General features: G+C 36.7%; 1 protein-coding gene across 4 annotated transcripts in view; it reads right to left on the bottom strand.

Moving 5' to 3' along the window:
- Positions 1–25,578, bottom strand: part of MYT1L (myelin transcription factor 1 like) — a 129,846-nt gene that overhangs the window by 65,016 nt on the left and 39,252 nt on the right. For 3 of the 4 annotated variants that reach the window (XM_065679185.1, XM_065679186.1, XM_065679184.1), the window contains exons 5-9: positions 17,751–18,722; positions 13,055–13,189; positions 10,370–10,460; positions 7,988–8,095; positions 4,668–4,879 (exon numbers count right to left, since the gene is read on the bottom strand). In XM_065679185.1, the coding sequence (XP_065535257.1) occupies positions 4,668–4,879; positions 7,988–8,095; positions 10,370–10,460; positions 13,055–13,189; positions 17,751–18,722 (1,518 nt within the window). Of the gene's footprint in view, positions 1–4,667; positions 4,880–7,987; positions 8,096–10,369; positions 10,461–13,054; positions 13,190–17,744; positions 18,723–25,578 lie in introns of all 4 variants that reach the window. The other variant, XM_065679183.1, reaches the window with a different exon arrangement.

Here is a 25,578-nt window from a genome sequence, read left to right on the forward strand (position 1 = left end):
TACATATAATAATCTGCTCCCATAAGCACAGCCCATTTGTGAAGCACAGGCTGCTTTGGTAGGCAGGGTTCAAAAGAAGAATCTGAAAGCAAAATATCTCTGCTAGAGTTTATGTCATCCCATTTTCTCTAAAAAAAAAAAAAATAATGAAAAAATCATGGTGTTATTTTTACTGCAAAGGAAATAGTGTTTCACTTATTTCATAACAGATGGAGTTTTCTCAGGAAAGCCACATAATGCACAGGGTGTGATCTTTTTTAAGTGAAGTGAATGTTAAACATTCATCACATTTCTTTGTTTTGAACACACAGTAGCACTACTGTAGCAGAGTATCCACTAATAAAATTGTGAACTATTTCTTAAGAGTTTCATTATTAATATGGAAGTTATTGGTGGTCATTGAAAATTCAGCATTTATCCATTGTTACTTTGTAAAGGTATCCAAGACATACAAGAATTTTCCTATACTAAAGGAAAGAAATAGCTGAATAATTCAGTTTCCACTGTGTTAGCACAGCAAGCACCCTGTACCACTGAACTTGTCAAATTAGAAATGTCTTTCAAAATTCATACGAACAAATAAGACTTCTGTCACTTGCAAAAAAAATGTTAGTCTTGTTATAGCAGGTCACATTTAGACAGACATGAGACATACTACATGGGAAATTATATATTTATGAGAATGTGTGCTAAAGAAAGGGAGGGAAAGCAGCAGCTATATACATAGGACTACCCATCAGAAACTCATGCAGGCTCTGATATGGACTCCTCTGTGGCCTTGGTCAAGCTATATTATCCCTCAAATCCACTTTCCCTATAAATAGAAAGTCGCTTCTAAAATTTGGTTGTGTTGTGATTCACTCGCAAAACACTTTGAAGATATAAAGCACATTATATGCAATTATTAGCTTTAAGATTACCAATAATTTAGGCAAAACTTACTTAGACAGAAATGGCCATGGTTATTTTAACTCTACCGTAGCTGTACATTTTTAGATGAGACACATAACCCAGCCTGTTTATTTCACATTAGCTTTTTATGAGAAACAAAGATCACCAATTTATAATTAATTAAATCAGCTTGATCTCTAACAAAGAGAAAGCTGCACTGTTTCAATACCAGGTGATTCTGCTTGATACATCACCTAACCCTGTGGTACCAGGTTTTGGAAACTCTGCTGCCTACCTACGCTTTGTGATCTGGAGTGAAACCAAAAGTGGAGAACACTTTTTCCCATTAAATAACAGACAGAGGTCTAACCAGCTGCATACTCAAACTGGCTTCCCGTAAGGTATGCCTTGGGGCCGATTACAAAGAACCTCTCAAAGTCTACACGCTCCTCTTGGTAATTAACAATGGAGGAGTAGGATTGATCCCAACAATGTAAAGGACCAAAGGAATATACTTGGAGTGGGATTAAATTCTGCCAGGCACCCTCTTCCCCAGTATTGCCTAAATACTGAATGTGTCATGTAAATTACAGTTTTAACACTTCTTCTGACTTGCACAATAAGAGATTCATCTCACCTAACTTCAGATATCTGACCTAGTCTTTATAGGCTTCCTACATAGGCAGTGAAAAAAACATAGGAACTTTCAGGCAATGATTCACATGACCAGTATTAAGTAATTCATGAGGAAACTGACCGAATCAGAGAAATGTCTATCTTTCTCCTTGGATCTGAAAGGAGTGATGAGCTTAGATGTAGGTGCTGACAGTAACAGAAGTCTATGTATGGTCAGATGAATCCCACTCCTAACATTTTCTCAGTGTTTTGATGGAAGGAGCCAGTAATACTGGTGGAGTCAAAGTTGCTCCTTACATCACCTGAGCAACTGAAAGTGTTGCTGTCTCCTCTGCTTGCTGTGACCAGCCGTTCTTATCTCTACTGCTGTATGCCATAAACCGAACCTCCAATACACCATGAAACTAGTTTCAAAGGAAAAACAAGCCCACAAACACAAGATTTATCATGAATTATCAGAGCATCCTACCCCGCCACACAAAGTACCCATTTTCTGTTTTGTTTTTACTAAAGCTTACTGTTGAAAAAAATCAAGAAAACAACCCAAAGGAGCTATTTATGTTCATCTCACTCACAACCAAACACTTATTGAACATATAATCCATTTCTGTGATGATTAAAATACCGTGCTAGCTTACAATTAAAAAAGGACTGAGACATGAAGTTGTTGATTTTTCATATCCATAGACTATTTGTTTCATATAGTCAGAAAAAACTAAAGTGCTATTTACTTTCAAGTTTACCTAAAACCTTAGGCTTACTTTCAGGTTTTTCAGGATAACTTTTCAGATCTAAATCTGCTTTCATATAAACATGTTTTCCTGACATACATAATAGGTATGCACTCTGTACCTCCGTAAGGCCTCTAGTAGCAGTAATTAATAACTTTTTTGCACAAAAATATGAAATCACCTGAAAATACTGCAAAGTTTCTTGAGGAATAGTGGTTCCTTTAATTGAAGAATCTCTTTCTGAAATCTCCTTCATATTCATTTATGTTAACTGTCAGCAAAATCCTTGTTCCACTGAAAGTCAGTGCCAAAAGCTCTGACTGATTTCAGTGTGCCCAGGATTTCACTCCATCATTCTATGAATTTAGCTGATTTTCCTGAGGAATTTTGAAGCCCTTTACCAACTGAAGCCAAATACGATGGAGTGTTTACAGAATTATCAAAGATGTGAAACCTAAAGGTTTCATGAAAATCAAAACAAAGTATAAAGAGAAACTCAAACTACGTTGCATCTCTGGGATTATGTAGGCATGTCTGTCTGGACAAACAGCTCATACATCACCTGGAACCAGGTATAGCATGTGCTACCTCCTGCAGAGGCAGGGCTATGGAGCAAATCCATAGGGATGTAGTCTTCATTTGGCAAACAACCTGCTCCAGCTATAATGGCCTTCAGCGGTTCCAGGTACACAAGAACCACATATGCTTGCTGCATTCTATTGTATTGTATTATGAATCACATGTAGACAGTGTCCCTCAGTCCTCTCTGGCTCACAGTACTGAGCAATGAAGCAACCTAGCCCCAGTTTTATCTCCAAGTAAAGTTGCTATTTATATCAAGGGGAAGTGAATGTATATAAAGATAGTGACCCACACCACCCTAACCTTTCAGTATTAAAGGCCACTGTTAAACATGTGTTTAATGTTACATGTATTTTCAAGTTCTGGGATTTGGGAAAAAAACTGGGGGTTTTAATTATTTGCTGAAAAGGCAATTTAAATGAGAAAAATACGTGTCAGTTGTTTAAGCCTCAGTAATTTGACCTGAAAATACACATGTCCACAGGATCCCCAGCTATACTCTTGATTGTTTGCTTTCTGCAAGAGTAGACAGAGCATACACACAACAATATATGAGATATTGACATATTGAGTATAATGAGGTATTAACAACAGTTAATATCTCATTTACCTTATATAAATGTACTCTCATTAGCTTACTAAACACAGTTAGAGTTACTGCTTTACCTTCAATAATGTTCAAGCCCTTATTCTGATACAAGGCAAACAAGATGAGAAAAGAAAAAAAGGGCACTTTTACATAAAAAACATGTTGCCTTTCACAACCTTTCTCCTTTCCACTCTAGTGCAAGAACATGCCTGTTGATTCTATGATAAAGCAAAATATCCAAAATATCAGAAATATGAAGGCAAGAGTTATATCAATTTTCCCTTTCTCCACTTACCTACTTTGAATGTCAGAGTCTATGTTCAGGCAACAACATAAATTGTTCTATAAAGTAGATTTATTTCTGTTTTCTAAACAAAAATGTGACACCTGCCTAAAATTTCCTATGGTAGTCAGTGAGTATTATCAAATATTTAAACAAAAAAATAAACCATTAACACTCAGAAAAAGAAAAAAAAAAAGAAAATAGAATAGATATAGGCACAGTTTGGTTTTATATCTATATATATATACACACACACACATATAATATATATATACACATATAATTGTATTGCTCTGGAAATCCCTCATATCTTCAAAGGCTACACTCCAAATCCTCATTCTTTATCCTGTAGTTCATTTTTGTCCCCTAATAAAAATCCTCTTGCCTGACAGACCCCAGCCATTGACTTCTGAACTGAAGCCACTTTCAGCCTACTCCTAACCATGTTACTTAGGTTAGGTTTTCCATAGAATTCATCAGGTGAATTCATGAGGACAAACTGAGAAGAAATGCCTCATTAAGTAAGTAGCAGTGATTTATGAAGTGCAATGACATCCAGGTTTTCTACTTCTATATCCCCACTGAGCAAGTATGCTATCTTTATAGGTTACCTGAACTACCATATGGAAGCAAGAATCCTAATGTGACCCTTGAGGCCAGGTCTCCCAGACAGCAACATAATGACTAGCACTATTATTTAGCTTTTATTGCGATCGCAACACATCCCAGGAGCTTAATAGCTGGAGAAGTTCTTTTGCCAGCACAACAAACCTAAAGCAAGTACCAGATAAAACAGTGCTCTTTAAAAAGGCCTTTAAAATAACTTACACATGACAGCATTCCTCATAATACTAAATGAACATGAAAACATGTCTTATTTGTATGATGTTTACATATACAACAACATGATTAACTGCAAACTTGTCTCTCATGTATAAGAGTGTGCACCTCCTACCATCATATCCTTTGGGGGATATATCCCTGGATTGCACCTTGGGAGCTATGGCTCTCTTGCCATAGGCATGGTTGTCATAACTGTTATATTCAAACGTAGTCTTAGAGTATTTCTCTAGTTCCTTGGCCAAGTTGGAGCGGGGTGTGGTGGTGGGGACATTGTTTCTGTAGCCATACTGAGGGATCTCCAATTGCTTAACAAAGCACATGGGCCTAGAAATTAAAGATATGTAAAGTTTGTTAGATGCAGTTCAGTTTACTGTGTCTGTGCATAATTTATAGTTCAGATTAGAAAATCTTAGTTATTTCTTGTACTCAAGAGATAGCAATATATTTTTGCATTTGCTTAGTTTGGTTATTTTCAGCAGACAAACAGTATATATTTTCTTGAACAAAGCCTAGACAAAATTAATTCTAATACCACTAAATGTATCTTGCAGCTACAAGTATTTTAAAATTCTGTTTAAAAATGCTTCAGGGTTTCCCTTTCCCCGTGTAATTGCATCACATAGCAAACATTTTTCTCTTTTGGGAAGGGCAAGCAGTCTGACAGAAGAAGTTTTGACAAATTTATTTAAAGGTCAAAAAGAAAAAAATAGCACTGGAAGCTCAACTTAATTAATGGAGTTTCCTCTGAATTTCTTTCAATAGAATTGTATACTGTTTTCCTGTGTGCTTTCCAAAGAAGCTAGTCCTGTTTCATCCCTTAATATACAAATCTATGTTCATCTTGAGAAATATACAGGAGAGTCTGACGATCTCTGCTAACTTTGAGCTGTTGCCTTGCAGGTCCTGCTGACCCTTAAATGCAAGGTTCTGGCAGGAACTGTGATTTCTGATACACAGGTACACATCTCAAGGAAGGTCCTTTGAATGAATACAGAATAAAACTATCAGCTAAATTCTCTTTGGTTGGAGGATAGTTAGGAAAAGCCCTGACTGATTCCATTTGGCCATTGTTAAACCTCTGTGAAAGAATGATGTAATGAACTTCATTGTCACGCTGTCTTCTGCAGGTGGCCACAGAAGCAATCAGATCTCAAAGCAGGCAAATGATGGTCAGAGCCTGCAAACCTTACCTACCTAAGAAGGTGTTATATGACTAGGTCATAGGCAGCAACTGCTACACAGTGCTGCATGTCTACCTACTGTGTTTAGCAGGAGGCAAAGATGATGAACAGAACACCTGAGATGCTTCTGCTGGAATCAAGAATCATACAATCAAGCCTTGTTTTTTCTTTATTTTTTTTTCTTTACTGCATTTATAGCCAGAAGAAATGGAAGGAACATTCTTAGGAACATAAATTCAGTCAAGACCAGAAGTATCATCATGCTGACTGACAAAATGGAATATGATAAATAGTAAAAAATAGGTTTTGAATATTATATTATGTTTTTCTGAATGAATTCATTTTCACAGAATTTATTCAGGATATTTATGTGAAGATCACCCAAGAAATTATATTAGTCATACTATTCCCTTTGATTTATGTATGCTTATTCCTTTAGACACTTCTTCCTCACAGAATACAGTGGGTTTATTTATACAATGAGCTGATATGAATAGGATTTTGATCCTATCTCAAGATATATTTAGCTAAAAAATTCAGTTCAGACCTTGTACATTCAATGCAAAATTTCTGTGGAACATAAGTCCTATGAATTTGATCTCTTTTTAGGTAAGAAATTTTAAACACAGGTGGGATGGAAACTGGAAGAAGACAAATATTCAAGATTTACTCTTAGAACATCTCTCTCTGCCCATCAGTTGCTTGCATGCAAATATTGTAAACAGCTCCAAGTTCTTAATCTTAAATACTTCAATGACTTAAAGGTAAGAGGGAAGAGGAAGACAAGATGAAAGCATTGAGTTGCCTATAAAATCTGAAACACAGGGCCAGCTCACAACCAAAGTTACAATTCAGCTCAACTTCTTAGGAAGCTTGTCAGCAAACTTGATGCAGCTTTTGAGCAGTTGCTACCTTTGTATGGCCTCTGATGAGCAGTGGAAAAAGCCACTGCATTTTTGATCTTTTCGTCAAGTGTTATTCCCTTAAAGGGTGGTTTGTTTGTTTTTTTTTATTAGAATTTGAAGAACCCTTCTCTAAGAGAACTGTCTGGGATGCTCTATGAAAAATTGCATGATCTGAATTAGGAGCAGTTAAGATGACGCCTACCAAAAACAATGTGAGGAAGGAAAACAGTCAACAGGCACAACAAAAAATCTAGAGATGTGAACCATAATTCTGTGTTCTTAGCTTTATGTAAAGACTGGGTTTTGAAAAGACCATCAAGATTAGATGAAGTTTTAAGAGAATATTTGAAGAATGATGTTGATTATACAGTAGAAAAGTTTCATTTTAAGCAGCCCTATCAGATTTTAAATCTGTCAGACAGCTAAACACTAAGAAACCTATGGGATAAGTAGGAAATTCTGGGAACTAAAGCTGCAGCACTTCCTCCACGCTCTTCGAGGCAGCTGGGAGGGATGTACCTATCCCAGCCTACAGATATCACAGTATCCATGGAGAAATTCTGCAGCTCTTGGGGCATCATCAGCATAAGGCTGGTACAATCATGCAGAAGTCTAGTTCCTTTACATGTATCCGTCACACTTCAGCTCCTTAGAAATAGTACTTTTTCCACCCACACATCTCAAAAGAGACAATAGCACAAAGCTGGGTACAGCTCTGGATAACTGCAGAATCATATACGGGTGAAGATAAGGCATATAATTATGTCTAATTGGTTTAAGGTCCTTCTTCTATGAAAATTTAGGACAATTTTTCTCTCTTTCTGTCTTTCCTGGCAGTAATGGGGGCACAAAGACCTAAGCCTGACCTTATTTCGTAATCTAAGCTATACCTGGAATTTTTCCAAGTATCCCGTCAAAAGGTGTGCTACCAGTTTGGTAATGCAAATAGGGCTTCTGGTTTAATTTAAACTGATATTTACTAGTAAAAGCCTGCTGAAAAAACCAAGACTTACCGGTAAATATTAGTTTATTCCCAAAAGATACCAACTTTTTTCACATTGTTCTTAGACTTTGCACTCCAGCAGTCATCTTTACACCAAACAATGCCTAAGACAAAAATGAGCTTTTCAGCTTTACATGTATTTGCCAAAATAATTACCAACCCTCCCCCATGTAAATTGAGTGGGAAATATACACTGTGAGAATTGGATCCAGAAGCCCTAATTCTACCTCTTCTTTAAAGGAGATATATATGTATATACAACGTATGTAAATATAAATTCTCAGATTAGGTGAATGTGTGATGAATTCTGCATAATAATAAGTATTATAGTGATTTCTAATACCTTAAAACCCGATCTGATGCCTGGTTTGATTTTGACACATCACAGTTCTGATGCTTCTCTTGAGCTTTAGCCAGTTTCTCTGCTGCAGCAATAGGACATCCAGAGAGGCTGCAATTACAGAAAGGAAATTTAATTGTCTTGTCCTGAGTAGTTTCACATTATAGCATTGATCCAATTACTCCTTTCCTTAGCCAGCATCAGGAAGAATCTGAAGGAAAAGGGTTTCCAATAGCTTTTTGGTCATATATATTTTCTCTAGAGTAGACTTTCTTCCTTCTGCCTTCAAAGTTACATGGTAGATCTCATATCTGCTCTTCTTCTCTGACTATATGGGTAGATTATTCCTGGATGTCAGCCAGTAAATATACCAGTAGGGGAGGAGAATACAAACTGAAATCTACTGTGCAGCTCTGCTAGTGGACTAGTGACCTTTATGCATCTACAAATGTTGCCAACAAAATGGCTCCTGAAAATGATTAAATGACAACACCACATAGGCCAAATATTGCACTGCTTCATAATTCATTCAGGTCCATTAACATTAATCTTTTTTTCTAGGTATAAAATGAGTGCAACATTTGGCCTTGAGTCGCTAATCTACATCTCAACTGTGTTATACTTTGTGTCTTCATAAATTTCAGCCACAAAAGTATGTTTTCTAGAAGTAGATGATGTAATGTGAAAAGAACTTCTGCACTTGAATTGAAATTCAATTAGATTTGCAAATGAATTTTTACTGAAGTGGTAACAATAAGCCCGATTCTTCTGGAAAAGATTTAGAACAGGGAAAAATAAATATATTGATGCCAGCAGATGGTGCTCTTAGTGAAGCTGTAAAAACCTGTGACCTGACAATGGAGGGGGTCCCTTCCTTGTCATAGTCTACTGCATGCTTATGTGACCGCAGCTCTCTGTGTTCTCCACAGGAAAAGAAATTAAAATGATAGGCAAAGCAGTGCATTCCCAGATGTTCCCTCCTCTACAGGAAAGAAGGAGGGAAAAAAAATAATTTAAAAAAGTGAAGCAGAGCAAAATGCCCCAAAAGCTGCAGAAAGACGTGAGCACAGACTGCAAACTGCTCCCTCTAGCCCTCCCTCCTTGCCCTAGTTCTGCAGAGGGGTGAGGGGGGGTCTGTGCGGTTTTGGAGTCAAGCCAGAGGGCAGCTGCACTCCGCCGACATGCTCTTATTCAGACACCTAGTAGATACTCAACCAGAAGTGAATGCTGCTTCAAGCAGCAGTAATTCCTGTGAAACCTTCTCAGAGGTTTTTTGCTGCATCTACTGCCAGCATCACCGCAGAGAAGAAAGGGGTACCAGAGTTTACTGCAGATGAGTTGGTACCCACAAGAGTCTTCTGGGAGACATGTAGTTAATATGAGGGGATCTAGTAATTCAGAGCTTGAAAAGGCTGAATGTCAAGTGCCTGTGTAGTCCCTTAAGCCTTCATGCCGCAATTAACAGTGAAAAGGAATTCTATAATGAGAACCCTGCATGGTTCCTTTTACCCTCTTAGCCCCACTTCCTGGATTTTTGAAAATTGTAAAGAAATAAGCAAGATCTTGTTGTTCTGTGTGAAAATTATAACATATACTAAAAACTACAGTAACATCTTGAAAATTTCATGATTTGTTTGGAAGAATTTAATAAGCAATGATATCCTTTCTATCAGAATCTATTACTAATCTTCAAAAATTATAGATTTGATCTTCATTTGTTAGGCTACAATATTTACATCTGACATCCCTGGTTTCTCATTTTTAAATTTAATGAGACATTTCTGTAAGGTTTCTTAAACAGGCAAAATTCTCTTTCAGTTTTAGCTGAATAAAGACTTTGGGATTGGGACTATGGTCAGTAAGAAAACTAACTCTTCTAATGTCTGTGTATGCAAAATGCTGTTTGTCACATATTAAAAAAAATCAAATCATTTTAAGGAGTGGATTTTTTCTGAAATAATCCCTGAAGACAGTGAAGTGTGAAAACAAGAACTCTGCCCGAGTTCTGATGACACTGGCAGACTCTTCTTTCTCCTTGTGACATACTCAAAAGAAGTAGTACCATTTGTTTTGTACCACTGCTTTTCAGCTAATATCAAAACAAAAAGGGAAAAAATCCACCCAAAAAGCTAAAGAAGCTTAAAATGTCTTCTGTGGAATTCAATTCAGCCATACTGAAGCAAACGCACACTCCTCCTCCTCAGAAAATACATGAATAAATGTTACTCTTTAAAATGGATAAAGCACACGAAGCACCATCTGTCAATCTTCAGAACAAAACAACGAAACACACACTCACACCCCCCCAGCCAGTGGACTGCTAGAAGGGCTAGAGTTTGGAGGCACTGTTCCCTCTAGATTGGTGTCCAGCGATGGCATCCTTACCTTCTGTGAGAATTCCTGTTGCTATTTACGTGGCCCCGGCCTGTGCAGCCTGGTGTAGGACACTTAAGAACATTTTCATGCATGGCAAGAACTTGACAAGGAGAGTAAGAGAAAACAGCAGAGTATGAAAACAAGAAAAAAAAAATCAAATCCCAGTATATATGAAACCATTTTAAAACAAAGCAGGATTCATTAACAACCAGCATTCCTCAAAATACACATGACACACATAGCCAATAAAGCCTGATGAGGGAAGTAAGTACTGTGACCCTATGCTCATTAACACAGGGCAACAGTGAAAGTTATGAAGGTTACAGAACCTATAAACAAATGCATCTCTGGTGCTACAGTGAAGCAGATGACTTGCAACATCTTCTTCATACAGAAACTGAGCAAAGATCAGCTCAACAGTAAAAGGCGGGCTAACAACTGTCCAATACAAAATTATGGCATAAAAAATTCTTTCAGGAAATGTAAGCATTCATAATACATAGCTTTATACATACAGTATCAAACTCAAGAGCTGAAAATCCACTCTCGAGTTATTCTGATAAAACACTGAATTATTTGAAACAAACCTCAATAGAAGCCTCAACAGAATTTAACCCTGAATATATGACAGCCCAATTGAGTTATAGGCCAGTTCTGCCAACTTCCACATAGATATATCATTATATCTATATGACAAGCAGAACTGGTCCTTCAATTTTTACTTGTATTCTCTAAAAATGTGAAAATTGCAACGGATAGAACTCTTTTTCAAAAGACCAAAACCTAAAAATAAGCACTTAAAAAACTGAGGGATAGCAGAAGAAAAAAAAAAAAAAAGAAAGAAAGAAAACTATGTAAAAAAGAAAAATGCAGTACAAGCTTAAGCGAGTAAACTGATCTACATCTGCATCCATTGCAAGCTGGATGGAAAACTTGCTCCCAAAGCTGCTTAGAGCAGTGCTCCTCTAAATCATAAAGATCATGCTATGACGTGCCAAATTATCAAGAACTTTTTGGTAGCACTAAGGAGTTTTGTGTGATGTGAGACGCATCCGAATCCATGTCTCAGAGCTGGATGGCAGTACATCCCTCTACAGAAAAATGCCATCCAACCCTTGCAAAGTTCCGGTTTTCTCAAACAAGAAGTAGTCTGGACGCCTATATTTAGTTCTCACTCAAAAAAAAAAAAATAAAAAAAAAAAAAGTCATTGAATTCTTTGACTGAGTCAAGAACTGAATAAAAGCTGTTCAGAGACTTGAGAATTTATCTACATACACTGATTAAAAGATAACCATCATCATCACCCCATCATGAGTGTGCTAAAATGTGCATAGATGCAAAAGCTTTACTCTGAGATTTCTACTATTCAAAGCTGTTCTTGAAACATGCTTCACAAGGCCAACATCACGGGGAGAAAAAAAAACAAAACAAAAAGATGAGCTCACCTTTTTCATTTTAGTTAGGTACAAGAGCATGCAAACAGTTTAAAGCTATATTCTTCTTTGATTTACAAAGTCTTCTAAAGAGCATTTTATTTATTATTTGTAAAAGCGAAAGAACTTTGAGCAACCAAATAAATATTTGTTTCAGAGAATTAGAGAGTCCTGTACTAGGAGAAATTACTTTGTACTAGGTTCTGTACTAGAGGAGAAATTACTCTGTTCTACTGTATCAGAGATCAACCAAGCTACAGCAGTTTCCTAAAGCATTTCCTCATTACTTCTGGAAGAAGCCACCGTATTCATGAAAGAGGAGACTTTTAATGTCTGCCATTCTTGGTGTGCTCATCTACTTCCATTTCTACATCCTTAAGAACCTACTTTACTCTGGAAACTGGTGACCGTTTTAGCCCTGACTGTCTTCATAACATTTTCTTTACGCTGTTATAAATTCACTGAGGTTAGGTGTATGAGTGCTGGTGGACAGTGGGGATTTTAGGTCCATAGGCTTCAATGGAATAACTTCATTTTAAAATTGGTGTGAAAGAGAACTGGATCTTAGCTAGACATTTGTCTGGTGTAAATCAGCGTAAAGCAATTAGCTTCAACAGACCTATGCTGATTTCACCAGCCAAAGAGGTGACTTCAAGAAACTGAGTCCCCTGCCTTCAGGCAAACCACCTTGAGCTCATATGGGTGAACCTCCTTTGCAGAGAATCCACTGACATGGCAGGAAATTCCACCCATGTGACTGACAGGGGATGTTTGCTCAAAGTCCCCGTTGTGAAACTGAGCAAATGCCAAATTGTTATTTTTAATAATCTAAACTTTTTAAACATAAATTATGTTTCTGACACAACAACAACAAAAGAAAGGTTGAGCAAATTTTTCAGTACTATTATTCCTGTACAAGACAACAGGGACAGTTGATGTGACATCAGCACGCAGAAGTAAAAGCAGTGCACATCTTCAGGAAACCTTTTTCTCTGTTGACTGAATAAATCTAATTTAAAATAACCTAGGTTTCTTAAAATCAAAGAATACAGCTTTAAAAGTTGTTCTTTCAGTGTAAAAGTTAGTAGAGAATGGAAATGATGTAAAAAAGGAAAAGGTATAGCACAGAACAGTTGACTAAAAGTTGCGACAAACCATACTGAAAAATGAAATTAACTTTTCAAATAAAAAGTTTAAAAAGCATGCTAGAAAAATCTTTGTAGTTTTATCCCCATTTTCCATGAAACAGTGTGAACTTACTTTCTGGAGGGACCCTATCTTTGTGTGGGCATCCTGACAAACTGCGGTGATGGGGGTAAAGCCCCGTTACATGGCCAGTTCCATCACACCCAGGGGTAGGACATTTGCTTTCTTTCTTTTCTGTTCTTGAGGGATCTATAATTTACAACAAATGTGTCAAGTGAATGATGCTTTTCACATTTCTGTAAGAAGGTTCATTTAATCATGTCATTTACTCTTTGGTAAATGTTCTTATGAAAACTAGAATATTAAAAAAACCCAGCAAAACAACAGAAACCCTTCCACGTCTGAGCACAGTTCTGTCACTTTTATTCCATTATCTTCTTTTCAGACTGCAGGCTCCTGTGATCACAGCAATATCCACTCCCAGTGGCTGGAAAGTGACCTTTTTATAGCAAAGCCATACCACTGTCAATCAATGTTCTGCTGGCAAGCATAAGCTCAAGGGTGTAAGGTCATTTGGAAACTATTTAGTTGGAGTTTCCCTTCTTTACATTCTTATTTGTCTGATGTATTAAGGTCTGCAAATGCACTGCTATAACAGCTCGGTGTCCTGAGAGTAGCAAACCCAGCTCTTCAGGATAACAATTCAATGATTCAGCACAAATATATCCCTTTCCCAAGGCTCGCTGAGGAGACAAATCTTGTTTTCTTTAAATTCCTTATGAAGTGGTAGAAATTATGCAAATATTCTTTCTCTCCAATAAATTATGGTGGGGTAAACACTGAAGTCAGAATTACCGAAAATATCACTTGCTTTGTAAATCTGGGCCATTACAAACTTGCATATATATAATGCTTGAATATTCATATGCTTAAAAGGTTAATGACCTTTTAGAATGTTGTTGGATCATCTGTCTACAAATCAATGAAAAGTCTAAATAGACATTTTTTCAACAAAATAAAGCTTTCTACCAATAATGTAGTGGAGCTGCTGGTGAGATTAATCCTGTACTTGTTTCTCACATACTTCATCAGCTTGTTTTCTTTAACAGAACATCTGTAAAATAACATCCCTTCCCTTCCAGTCCAGCACAGGATACAACCCAGGACAACATCCTATCATCTTGACCACAGTTGCCAGATTTTGGACACTATCGCTGATTTTCATATTAGTATTAAAGGAATAAAATTGAGTATACTCTAACTGTAACTCTATACCCATTTTGGCTCAAGATCATGCAACATCCCCTTTCCCTTTTTTTAGACCATCTGCATTTCAATACCCAATACTCATTTAATTATTTTATGCTGCTCTTGTAATTGCTCTGCTTCAGTATTTATGCTTTTGTCTCTGGAAAATAAGTTTTTGCTAATTATTTTCCATTAAGTCCTTCTTATATCAAATTCCATCCCAGCTTCAACAAAGGCAACCCTCAGTATAACCAGTGGAAATGTCAGTACTTCATACACATACAACCCATTTTTTACACCATGAATCAATACAATCCCAAGTTCGCGTTCAGTTGTGGACTTATTTCTCCTTGATTTCCCTCTGGTAGTTTATATACATATATATATTTCTATACTTTTATATTCCAAGTTCTTCCAAAACACCTTAATTTTAGATAAATTCTTTAGCTCATTGTAATGATTTTCCATGTTTTAATTCCATTCTTAAATTTTAATATGATATTTAGATCTTATCTTTTGCAAATGGAATCCCTAATTATGACAGTTTTACATTACTTAACTTGCATGTTGACTGTAGAACACAGTTCTTTGTTTCATGCTGTTTAATGATATAAATACACATACAAATCTATCTCCAAAGTGCTATACAGTCATCACAACACTCTGGAAAAGACTGTACCCTTATACGTTAGGAAATTGAAGCGAAGAGATTGAGAAATTAAACCCAAGGCCACAGAAGGAGCAAATGTCAGAGAAGGGATCTGAATTCCTGCCAGATAGGCCTGTGCTGAGACCACTAGAACAGCAAGCCCACAGCTACATACATACACAACTCTAAGCAACTCTTCAAGTACTTTGGGATGTGTAAAAGTATTAGATAACTGAATAAGTAATGTAAATGAAATATAAATTATGTAAAAATAACAATAATCAAGGACTGCAAAAAATGTAGATGTTTAATAGACCATAACGGCTTTTTAGAGACTTTAAACCAGAGGAACTTTAGCTTCCCCACATTGTCAGAACTCCACCAAAGTCAATGAAGGCATTCTGATTTAGAGCCACTGAGGATCCAGACACTCAGATCCTATAGTGTCAAGCAAAATCTGCTGCGCATTCAAATTACAGCACGCATCAGATCCTTAAGAGCCATTATGGTCTAATGAGTCAGAAAAGATGCTGTATACTATTCTTAATGATTTCAAAACTTGCATAAAATTGCACTTGCACAATTTCCCATTGGTTTTAATGGAAGACATTTGACTAAAATTTTCACAACTTTATACAAAACACTGGACAGTCTTTTGTAAATTCTCTTCTGCTGATTGGGAGAAACATTGCACAGGGTTTTTTAATACTGTAACCTTTCCTCACTCTTTGCCACAATGGGAGTATTGTCTGAGTGAAGGTTGTCAGAGGATTCAAAAGGTTTTAAAATTCATAAATTTCAGAAGAAAGCCTGTTTAGAAGGCTTTAGATGGCAGGGGAAAAGGGCTAGTGGTCCCTTAACAGTTGTTTCAGTGATCTCTGAAAGCAGAATTCCTGAAGTCAGGAGGTAGTTCCCACTGCAAACTTGTGTACTCAAAAAGTTTCCACTTAACCGTATCATACATCTCTGAGCTAGCTCTCCTAGGAGTATTTGGAAGATAATGTGGGAGGGGAGAACAAATGATACAAGTAGTAGCATTATTTAAAGATTCTCTCAACAACTACCAGAATGTTTCCTATGTTTTTTTGAGTAATGAAGGAAAGTTTCTTTTTAGTTTCTTCCTTTATTAAAAAAGCATAGAGTGATCCACTCACGAAGTTTCTTAGTCCAAACTACCATAATATTTAGTCCTTGTCTGGGGTTTGGACCTATTATCAATTCGGCCTGAAGCTACTAAAAGACAGGATGGTTCAAAGAAGCTCTAGAATTTCCTGAAATAAGAAGTCCATTCTTTTATTACTGCCAGAAATTATCTATAGTCTTTTTGGAAACAGCAGATCTATATGCATAAATGCTTTCCCAGGCATACATAGACTGGAAGGGCTGGACAACACCTGAGATAAAAAAGCTCTTCAAAAATTAACATTGGTTTGCCATGTTTTCTGTGGTTTTATTAAACATACATATTTAAAGGGGAATGTACCTACAACAGGTCATATGTGAACAACATTTAGCACAAAATCCACATGGCTATTGCAGTAATACACTAAATAAATAAAATTGTCTTCCCCAAATACCCAAAGTTACTACAGCACTCACTGGAATATATAATTCTGTTTAAAATAAACAGAACTTTGCTAAATTACATTGCAGAAGAGTGTTTGACATGAGTAATTTACATGTTTTTCTAAATGACTGGTCATTACTTTAAGGTTTGCAAAAAAAGATCAAAACTTTTTTTGGACCAAGATGTTGTCTGCCTACCTGAATGCCACAGGCAGATCTTAGGGTATCACTTTTTCAAAACAGGTAGTTACAAAAAGGAGAAAAATGCCCACCATCTCAATGGTAGAAAGGAAACCAAGTATTTTTACAACAAATACAAGATAACGCCAGTCCCTGCTTAGCGTCTCCCAAGAAATACCATGTCCTCAACTTCCACTAAAGTCAATGGGAATCAGGGGTGGTCAATGAGTCTCAGGAGGTATTGAACACTTCATACAACACAGCCCTACATGTACAGATGTAGACAAGTTAAAGAGGGGTGTGGTAGTATAAACACACCATCACCATCATAATCCGGTAAATTAAGTCATTCTAAAGGTAACCTTTAATCTGTTCTTTTTTTTTTTTTTCCTTTTTCTTTTTCTTTTTTTCTCTTGTATTGAATTATAATCAAGGCAGCACCTTAACTGTTTCCACAATGGAATGAAACCAGTGAAGTGGAATGCACATAAGAAAGAAATTGCTATTGATCTCAGCCCAGGCCACACCATGCCTTGCATAGCAAATGGTTTCCATTACCTTACTCTCTTAAGATAATTAATGTGCAGTCACTGCCCCTATCTTATGTTATCGGTCATTCTGATACTATTCAATATCTATCAGGCAATTTTACATTTTAGATGGGAGAGGCTTCATCAATAACTGTCTTTTGATGATAATTTTATAAGTCATGATGCCACCTACCCAATCTAATCTGTAAAATATGCACTTCATAGCGGATTGACTACCTGCTACTAAAACCCCACTCTCCAATATAGTTTGCAACATAATCCTCTTCATGGCTTTTTAATTATTACTACAAAATATATTAAAAAATTGAGAAAAATCTTTGCCTCTTTCAACATGATCTCTTATTTGTTTTGTTTCCCTAAAAGTTCTTTTTTTTTTTTTTTTAATTTGGCCAAATGATATTCATGTCATTTGTACATACTTCTAACACTGCACGATTAATGCTTTTATAATTGCAGCATGATGCTATTGTACAATTATGTCATACTACTACAGTTTAAATAAATTTTCCATTTTGTGAAATTAACAACTTCATTTCAGGTATCTATGCAAAACTTAACACATTAGCTCACACTTTCTCATGACATAACATACGGTATATAGAAATATTACCTTTACCATAATATGGCTTTTTGACATGGCCGTCACTGGGTTTAGGCTTCCTGTCATCTCCAGAAAGGTGTCTTGGAGACTGTTCCTCATATGATCTCATATTATCCCTCCTTCCAGCTTCCACTGCCATTTTTTCTCTCATGGCTTTTGCTCTCTCAGTTTCCAAAGCAATTGCTTTCTCAAGCAGGGTTAAGTTACCTTTTGTCATATCAAACACTTCTTCAGACCTATCTGAAGTAATAGAGGTGGTATCATCGTCTCTTTCATGACAACCATCCTCCTTTGCACAGCTAGAAAAAGTCCTAGATCTGGGGCTCAACTGTTCTTCAAGCCTCATTAGGTTCATCATATCAGAGTAATTCCGGTCTGGTGTTCTTCCTTGGAAGTCATCTTCTTGCCTGACATGCTGACGAGTGTTCATGTTTTGCTGTTGATTTCTTTCCTGTGGGTTTGTCTCACTGAGTTTCCTAGCCAGATCAAAACACTGGTTCCTTAAGCACTCCAAACTGCTGAGACACACCTCTTCATCACTCTCCTCCACCATTTTTTCTGTAAGTCCATTGTTCACAGGCTTCCCTAGCATTACAAAGTTCATATTCCTATTATCTTGCTGTGAAGTACTGTCTGCATAATTTCTGTCATTAATGTTTTCTGAAAGCACTACACCGTGTCCTTGTGCTAATAATTTAAGGGAGTCCACTGTTTCCCTAACAACATCACTGTCTAAGTCTAAACTCAGCTCACTTTTCCGACCAATATTTTCATTTTTGTCACTATCATCTTCCAGACTATTAGATGTATTGCTGTTCATTTCTGATTCTGTCCTGGCTCTGTATGCTGCATCCTCTGCAATTTTGCCAAGATTTAACAATGACTTGGCCACCAGTTCATCGTAATTATCATACTCATCATTATTGTTATCGTCTTTTTCTGTGTCTTGCATTATTCGAGTATTGTGACAATTCATTTGATGGTCTTCTGCATAAAAAACAGAAACAAAGAAAGAAACAAAGAAAGAAAGAAAAAGGAAAAGAAAAGAAAAAAGTGGCTACAATTGGAACTGTTGTTGCAATCGCATGGATAGAAAACAAACTGCATGTCAAATATTGTTAATCATACAGCAATTCTATAACACTAAGGCCCATGTGAAGTGAACTTCTCTATAGTCCATAAGGCTATTTTTATTTGCTATTCACATGAACATATTTCATAAAACTGATAAGAAAAAAACAATCAAAATGCTAATTACTGCTACTGCTAAATATGTCATAAATACTTATGTTTCTCCTTCTTTTACTTCTGTATTTACAGTTTTATGGGGTTTATTACAATCACATTCCTAATATGACATAATTGCCTATGTTTCCAACTTTTCTTACTCCTATATGTCCTGCAAGTATGGTAGATGGCTAAGGAGTGAGTTCTACTGGATTTATTCTCTTACTGATGAACATGATTCACCAAAAGAGAAAGAATATACACCAAGCAGGAAATGGTCACTTTTTTAACACCATATACAGCATTAGTACTAGATAACCAATGACTATGCAAAGATCAAAATGGCATTTTTACTTAGTGGATCCATCAGCAGAAATCAAAATCTCTCAGTTTAACTATGCAAACTGTGGAGAATTAAGAACTTTACAAGAGCTGTTACATGAAAGGAAGACAGAAGCACTTGTATGCACAACATAATTTTAGGTAAATATGCTAGCCCAAAGTATATGGTCATATATACAGTCATGTTATCTACAGTCCTGTATATTGTAACATAATGGTGCAGAGTTGCCACATCTTACTTTGCTTTGTTTTAGCAACTACTGAATAATAAAGGGATAACTTAATAAAGATGAAGCCAATGTGAGGCCCTGAGGGTGAGATTCATCTCACCTAACTTTCGACATGAGCAAGGCAGACATCTACATCCATTTAAGCTATTTGATATTCCTGTTCTTAGTCAGTAAGAGAAGCAGACACTTTAAGGATACAGTCCACCTGATCTGATTAAGATTTCACCTTGAAAATAAAATTAGTTAAGTACTAGAAGTGCCTGTTTCTCTACATTGACAACAAAAGGACTCAGACTAGATGCCTACCTTAAGAATATCCATATTTGGTCAGATGAATATCATCCAAAGAGCATTTTCTGATATTTCACGTTCACTAATAAATTATGTCATTCTTAGACCCATTCTTAAATCACATATACATTCATCATTATTTACTAATGAACGTCTCATAAATTATAATTTGACAATCAGCTACTCAAGCAGTATTTTAATGTCTTGCATCACATCTGGAAAAGAAAGTTTCTAAATCTGTCATTATGTTGACATGCTAGGCCAATTTTTCAGCTGGTGCAAATTGAAAGAAGCCAGAACAGCTAGGACAATTAACACCTGCTCAAGAGCTAGTCCATCAACTTCTGATAGCATCTTTTCAGCTTAAATGTATTTTCAACACTAGTACACCTAAACACATAGCATTTTCTAAAGTATGACTTTTACGTTTTGGGTTAAACAAACCAAAGTGGGAAATTTCAGGTAATAGGTGGCTTGTACACTAACATTTTGGTGACAGGAAATAATTTTTGATAAAAAAAAAATTGGTGTCAGTGGACAAAATAGTAAATCAGAATTTAAAATACAAAGCTCAACAGCACAGTAATTAATATTTCAGCCACAAGATAGTATTCTTTCTACACAGTGGTTAGGGATCCTGGGATGATAGTAGGCTGTAGTTAAGCAGCAGACTGGGCTACATCTAGGATGAAAAAAAATTACTCTAATGGTAAAATACTATGTATAATATCTACTTGAATACAAAGGGAAGATAATTGTGAATGATATATGGTATTCTTATATGACAAGATATTCCAAGTCAATAGTGAGTTACCTATTTATCATTAAAGGTGGTTTTATTTTAGTTGCCTTTGTTCTCGAGGTAATAATAATTCATATCAGAGTATCAGATTTTCAATATAGAGGCAAGAGATGCCACTTGCACTTTGTATTTGAAAAATGTCCATCTTGAATGACTGCACAGAAGTATACAGTTAAGGATTACTGGATAGTTTGTGCTATTTAAGAAGCAGACATTTTAATACACTGATAATTTTCTGAAGTGACGTGCAAACAAATCCCAAACTCATTTAAATGTTAAGGATAAAATCTGAAGCCAATAAGATTTTTCAGTAGAAACTGCTACTTTTGTGGGGTGCTTCTTCTAACTACGTCTGATGGGCAGTCAGATGTAAAGAAGGAGCATCAAAGTAACTAAAGAAGCAGCAAGCTATAGATCAAAAATTGGCAGTGCCTTCAAGTTTAGGATATCTACAAACACTGGTGAAATCAGCCCAAATGTAGGTCTAAAAGGATACTGAAATAAAGAATAGGAAAAATACGTATTTGAGAAAGTCATCCAGAGAATTGTGCGGGTACACAGTGACTCTTCTAGGCCAACTTTTGCAATGTGAAAATTTTCAAGGTTTTCTTTTTTAAAAAGTGGTTTTGTGTTTGTTTTTATATGAATAGAAGTCATATAAATGGTCACCAATGCAAGGAGTATGTTATAATTTGCCTCCGCAACAGTGAAAGATAAAATACGAATCACATGCTGTAAGAGTGAAGACATGTAAATCCTTTTCAGTAGGTGAAGCTGGGTAAAAGCTGTAGCTATAATGTTTTTTATTCTGTTTGTTTGGTTATATCCTTTTCAGATCTCCTGCCTTTCCAATTCTAAAAAGAAGGAAAAAAATGTGGTGGAGGAGAAGGAAGTGAAGAAGAGAAGCATGAATCCCAGAAGAAAGCAGCAGGAAAACAAAATATTTTAATCAAGTTTTATTCCTCCTTTTTTACTTTTTGTCCTTCTTTTGCATCTTCTTTCTTTAACAACTGTTTTGTTCATGTTTCTTATCTCCATGAAGCAGTTAATTTTAATGAAAAAGATATGTCATATCAAAAACTGTCTGTTGGATATGGAGCCTGCTCTAGTGAAGCATCTATGTCACCTGTTCATTAAACTGAAATTCTTAGTACTGAATTTTTGTGTATTACTTAAGGGTCTTCCCGAAAGTATGTTAGCCTAGCAGCTCCATGTGAACATGTATGCCTTTTCATTGATTCAGCTCTGCAAAATCTAATCTTGCTTTCATTTCTCGTTTCTATGATTCCTAATGTTTAACCTTTAACTCAGTAACTACATTTGTACTGTGCTGTTTAATGGCTGATTGTTGAACATGCAGGACTAAAGCACCTTCTCTACCCTCTATGTAAGTCATAAGTTTTGTAACCATTGACCCACAACATATTTGTTTAATTGGCGAAGAGGCTGAGTTTGTCTCAAAAAGACACAAGTTAGCCAGTTTATGTGAAGAGTGCACAAAGTTATCATATATCCTTTTTCTGTTAGCTTTCGGGTTTCATGGACTAGAAATTTGAAACACAATTTTAAAAGATTATTTTAGCCCTCATTTGTGCAATACTATGACAATTTAGGTATTCGTCATTGCAAAATTTGTTCAACTCCCAGCAGATATAACAAATGACAGGAAAAGAATTAAGTGAAAAGTATGTGGAATATGTAAAGCTGGAAGACTTTAGCCATCTCAATAGAAGTGCACTCTTGTATTGCACTAAAAAAAAGTGAATAATTTGGTTTCTTATTGCACCTTTCATCCAAGGATCTCAAAGCACTTTACAAACATTATTTCAAAAAGCCTCACAACACCCCTGTGAGGTAGGTATTTTAATCCCATTTTACAGATGGGAAATTGAGACACAGAGAAGTTGAGTGACTCTTTCCATGTCATACCAGGAGTCACTGGAGAATAACGACTACAGCCTCTACGTCCTTGATTATTTCCTCCCTTTGTTCCTATCAGATCCATATTTAAACATCTATTTTTATTTTTTTTTTTTTTCCAAAAGAAATGGCTTGCTGTTTTTAGTGCAGGGAGTCATTCAAAATAGCACCTTCTTTTTGAAAAGGAAAATGTACAGCATTTAGTTTGAGAGATTCTGCAGAGAGAGGCAATGATACTTCAGTAATAGCAGCTGCATTCCCACCAAAGCCCAAGGACTTCCCAAACAAGACTTCCCAAATCTGTGGTCCATATATCCAACTACTCACTTTCTCCCAAGCACAGGAAAACATGACAGCTAACAAGCTGAACTTATATGTGGTCATACAAGCTTCCTGTCCAGATGGATGGTTTCATTATCCTTGCAGCACTGCCTGTTTTAAAATGCTTCACTGTTCTTGCTGCCACCACTTGTCAACTCCTAAGTGCTCTACATATGATACTACTGCACCACCATTTTTCTCCCTCAAAGCTGTAAAGTGAGGTGAATGCATAACATCTCCACATTACCATCTATGATAGCTGACCTATGAGAAATGCTTCTCAAGAAGATGCTAGCACAAATAAATCCCAAATATTAGAAAGTTACAGCATTGTATGAGGCAAGGGGTTGTTTGCACATTGCCTTCCCCTCTGGGAAAACCTTATGAGTAAGAAACTCCAGAGCTGGAAAACTTTGTGAGCTCTCGATGACAACTCCACTCCACACTGGAGAAACAAAGAACACATATAACTTTCTAAGGGCCTAAGCAAGGTCTCTAAAAGTCTGAACACTCCTATTTACACAGCATTTTGATCAGAGGCCAAGTCTTTGAATATACCTGTTTCAGGGACTAACTGAACACTGAAGCCGACTATCTGCAATTCTTTCTTCAACTCTGCAAAAGATCCTGAAGTTCTTTTATACCTTAAGTACTTTAGGTGAAGACCGAGCCAATTTGTTTTTACAGTACCTGATTCCTTTATGGACCTTATATTATTTAATGAAAGTCACAAGAAAAAGATAACTGTTCACTTATTTATTTGATGCACTCTAATTATTCCATTATATTGAGTTTTTTATTGATACTCCCCTTCACCCTGCTATACCTACTACTAATAGTTGTAATACTGGGATTTGCTGTTTAGACTCTCCTACAATAATTATAGTATTCAACTAATAACCAAAGCTCAAAGTAAAGTAAATGAAGAGTAGAAATCATTAAGCATGACAAGGAAGGTCTGAGCTATAGAACATGGCACATCACAGCCTGATTCAGTATTATAAAGTAGGAGTGAGGACCACAGAGCAAGCCCATACAGACTTTTAAATTACTTTTAAACACTGTACATAATTTGCTGGCCTATTGTGCTTTTTTATTTTCTTCCTCCCCCCCCCCCCCCCCCCCCCCCCGTTTCATTTTGATCTTTTCACTTTTTATGGGTTCCATTTTTCTTCTGGTTTTGCACACTGGAGAATTAAGTACTATTTTTTTCCCCCCTAGGGACTAAAAGGGATCCTTACAGATCTGAATTTCTTACCTATCATGGAGTGACTGCTGACATATAGAAGCATTTCTTGTTTTTTTTTTCCTCTTTTTACTATTAAAACAATTTTTAAATAGAAAAAAGTCAACACTAATAAATTAATTTGGCATAGCAACTTTTTTAAGATTTAGTTTTCTGTACAAATCAGTGTATTCTCATCTAAATGCACAAGTGTTTGTACATAATCAATGTCCTGAAATGCTCTTTTTTCTTTGCTTATGCCATTCTTAAAACGTTATTATGCTTAGCATATGCTAATAGCATCTTAATCTACAGATGTTCACATAAAGTATTGGTAGAATATAGATGGATTTACTTGGATTATTCTTATTAATATCATAGAATCAGTCAGGAATTTAGATAAAGAGAGAAAACATCAGATAATCCAGACGCATGAGGATGCAATGTATTTTTAAAAATTAGGTCACAGAATCACAGAATCACAGAATCCCAAGGGTTGGAAGGGACCTAAAAAGATCATCTAGTCCAACCCCCCTGCAAGAGCAGGGTAACCTACAGTACATCACACAGGAACTTGTCCAGGCGGGCCTTGAATATCTCCAGTGTAGGAGACTCCACAACCCCCCTGGGCAACCTGTTCCAGTGCTCTGTCACTCTTACAGTAAAGAAGTTCTTCCTGATGTTAACGTGGAACTTCCTATGCTCCAGTTTACACCCATTGCCCCTTGTCCTATCACTGGATATCACTGAAAAAAGCCTAGCTCCATCATCCTGACACCTACCCTTTACATATTTGTAAACATTGATGAGGTCACCCCTCAGTCTCCTCTTTTGCAAGCTAAAGAGACCCAGCTCCCTCAGCCTCTCCTCATAAGGGAGATGTTCCACTCCCTTAATCATCTTTGTGGCTCTGCGCTGGACTCCTTCAAGCAATTCCCTGTCCTTCTTGAACAGAGGGGCCCAGAACTGGACGCAATATTCCAGTGCCAAAGGCAGGGGTTTGGGTTTTTCAGTCACGGGCTGCTGTATGGGACACCTGGTTTGCTGGTGACAGGCGGGATACACCAGTCCCAGAGAAAAAAAAGGGTTTTGGGGCAGGAGTTAGCAGGGCTTATTGACAGGGCTTTAAACTAGTTAGGAAGGGGGGAGGGGATTTAACTGGGCCTGTTGGGGACAAGCCCAAGAGGAACATGCTAGGGATTGAAGGATGGCGGGCTAAGGAGGACTATCAATCTCTTGTTTCACTTGTGGGAAAGGATAGCTCTTTAGACCCTGTCCCGCAGGGGAAAAAGGGTACTAGGACTGGCTCCCTGAAATGCCTGTACACCAATGCACGCAGCATGGGGAATAAACAGGAGGAGTTAGAAGTCTGTGTGCGGGCTAAAGGTTATGATCTAGTGGCGATTACAGAGACATGGTGGGACAGTTCACATGACTGGAATGTGGTCATGGATGGCTATGTCCTTTTTAGGAAAGATAGGTCAG

Source organism: Lathamus discolor, chromosome 5, assembly GCF_037157495.1.
Source record: "Lathamus discolor isolate bLatDis1 chromosome 5, bLatDis1.hap1, whole genome shotgun sequence".
In the NCBI taxonomy this organism is placed as follows: domain Eukaryota; kingdom Metazoa; phylum Chordata; class Aves; order Psittaciformes; family Psittacidae; genus Lathamus; species Lathamus discolor.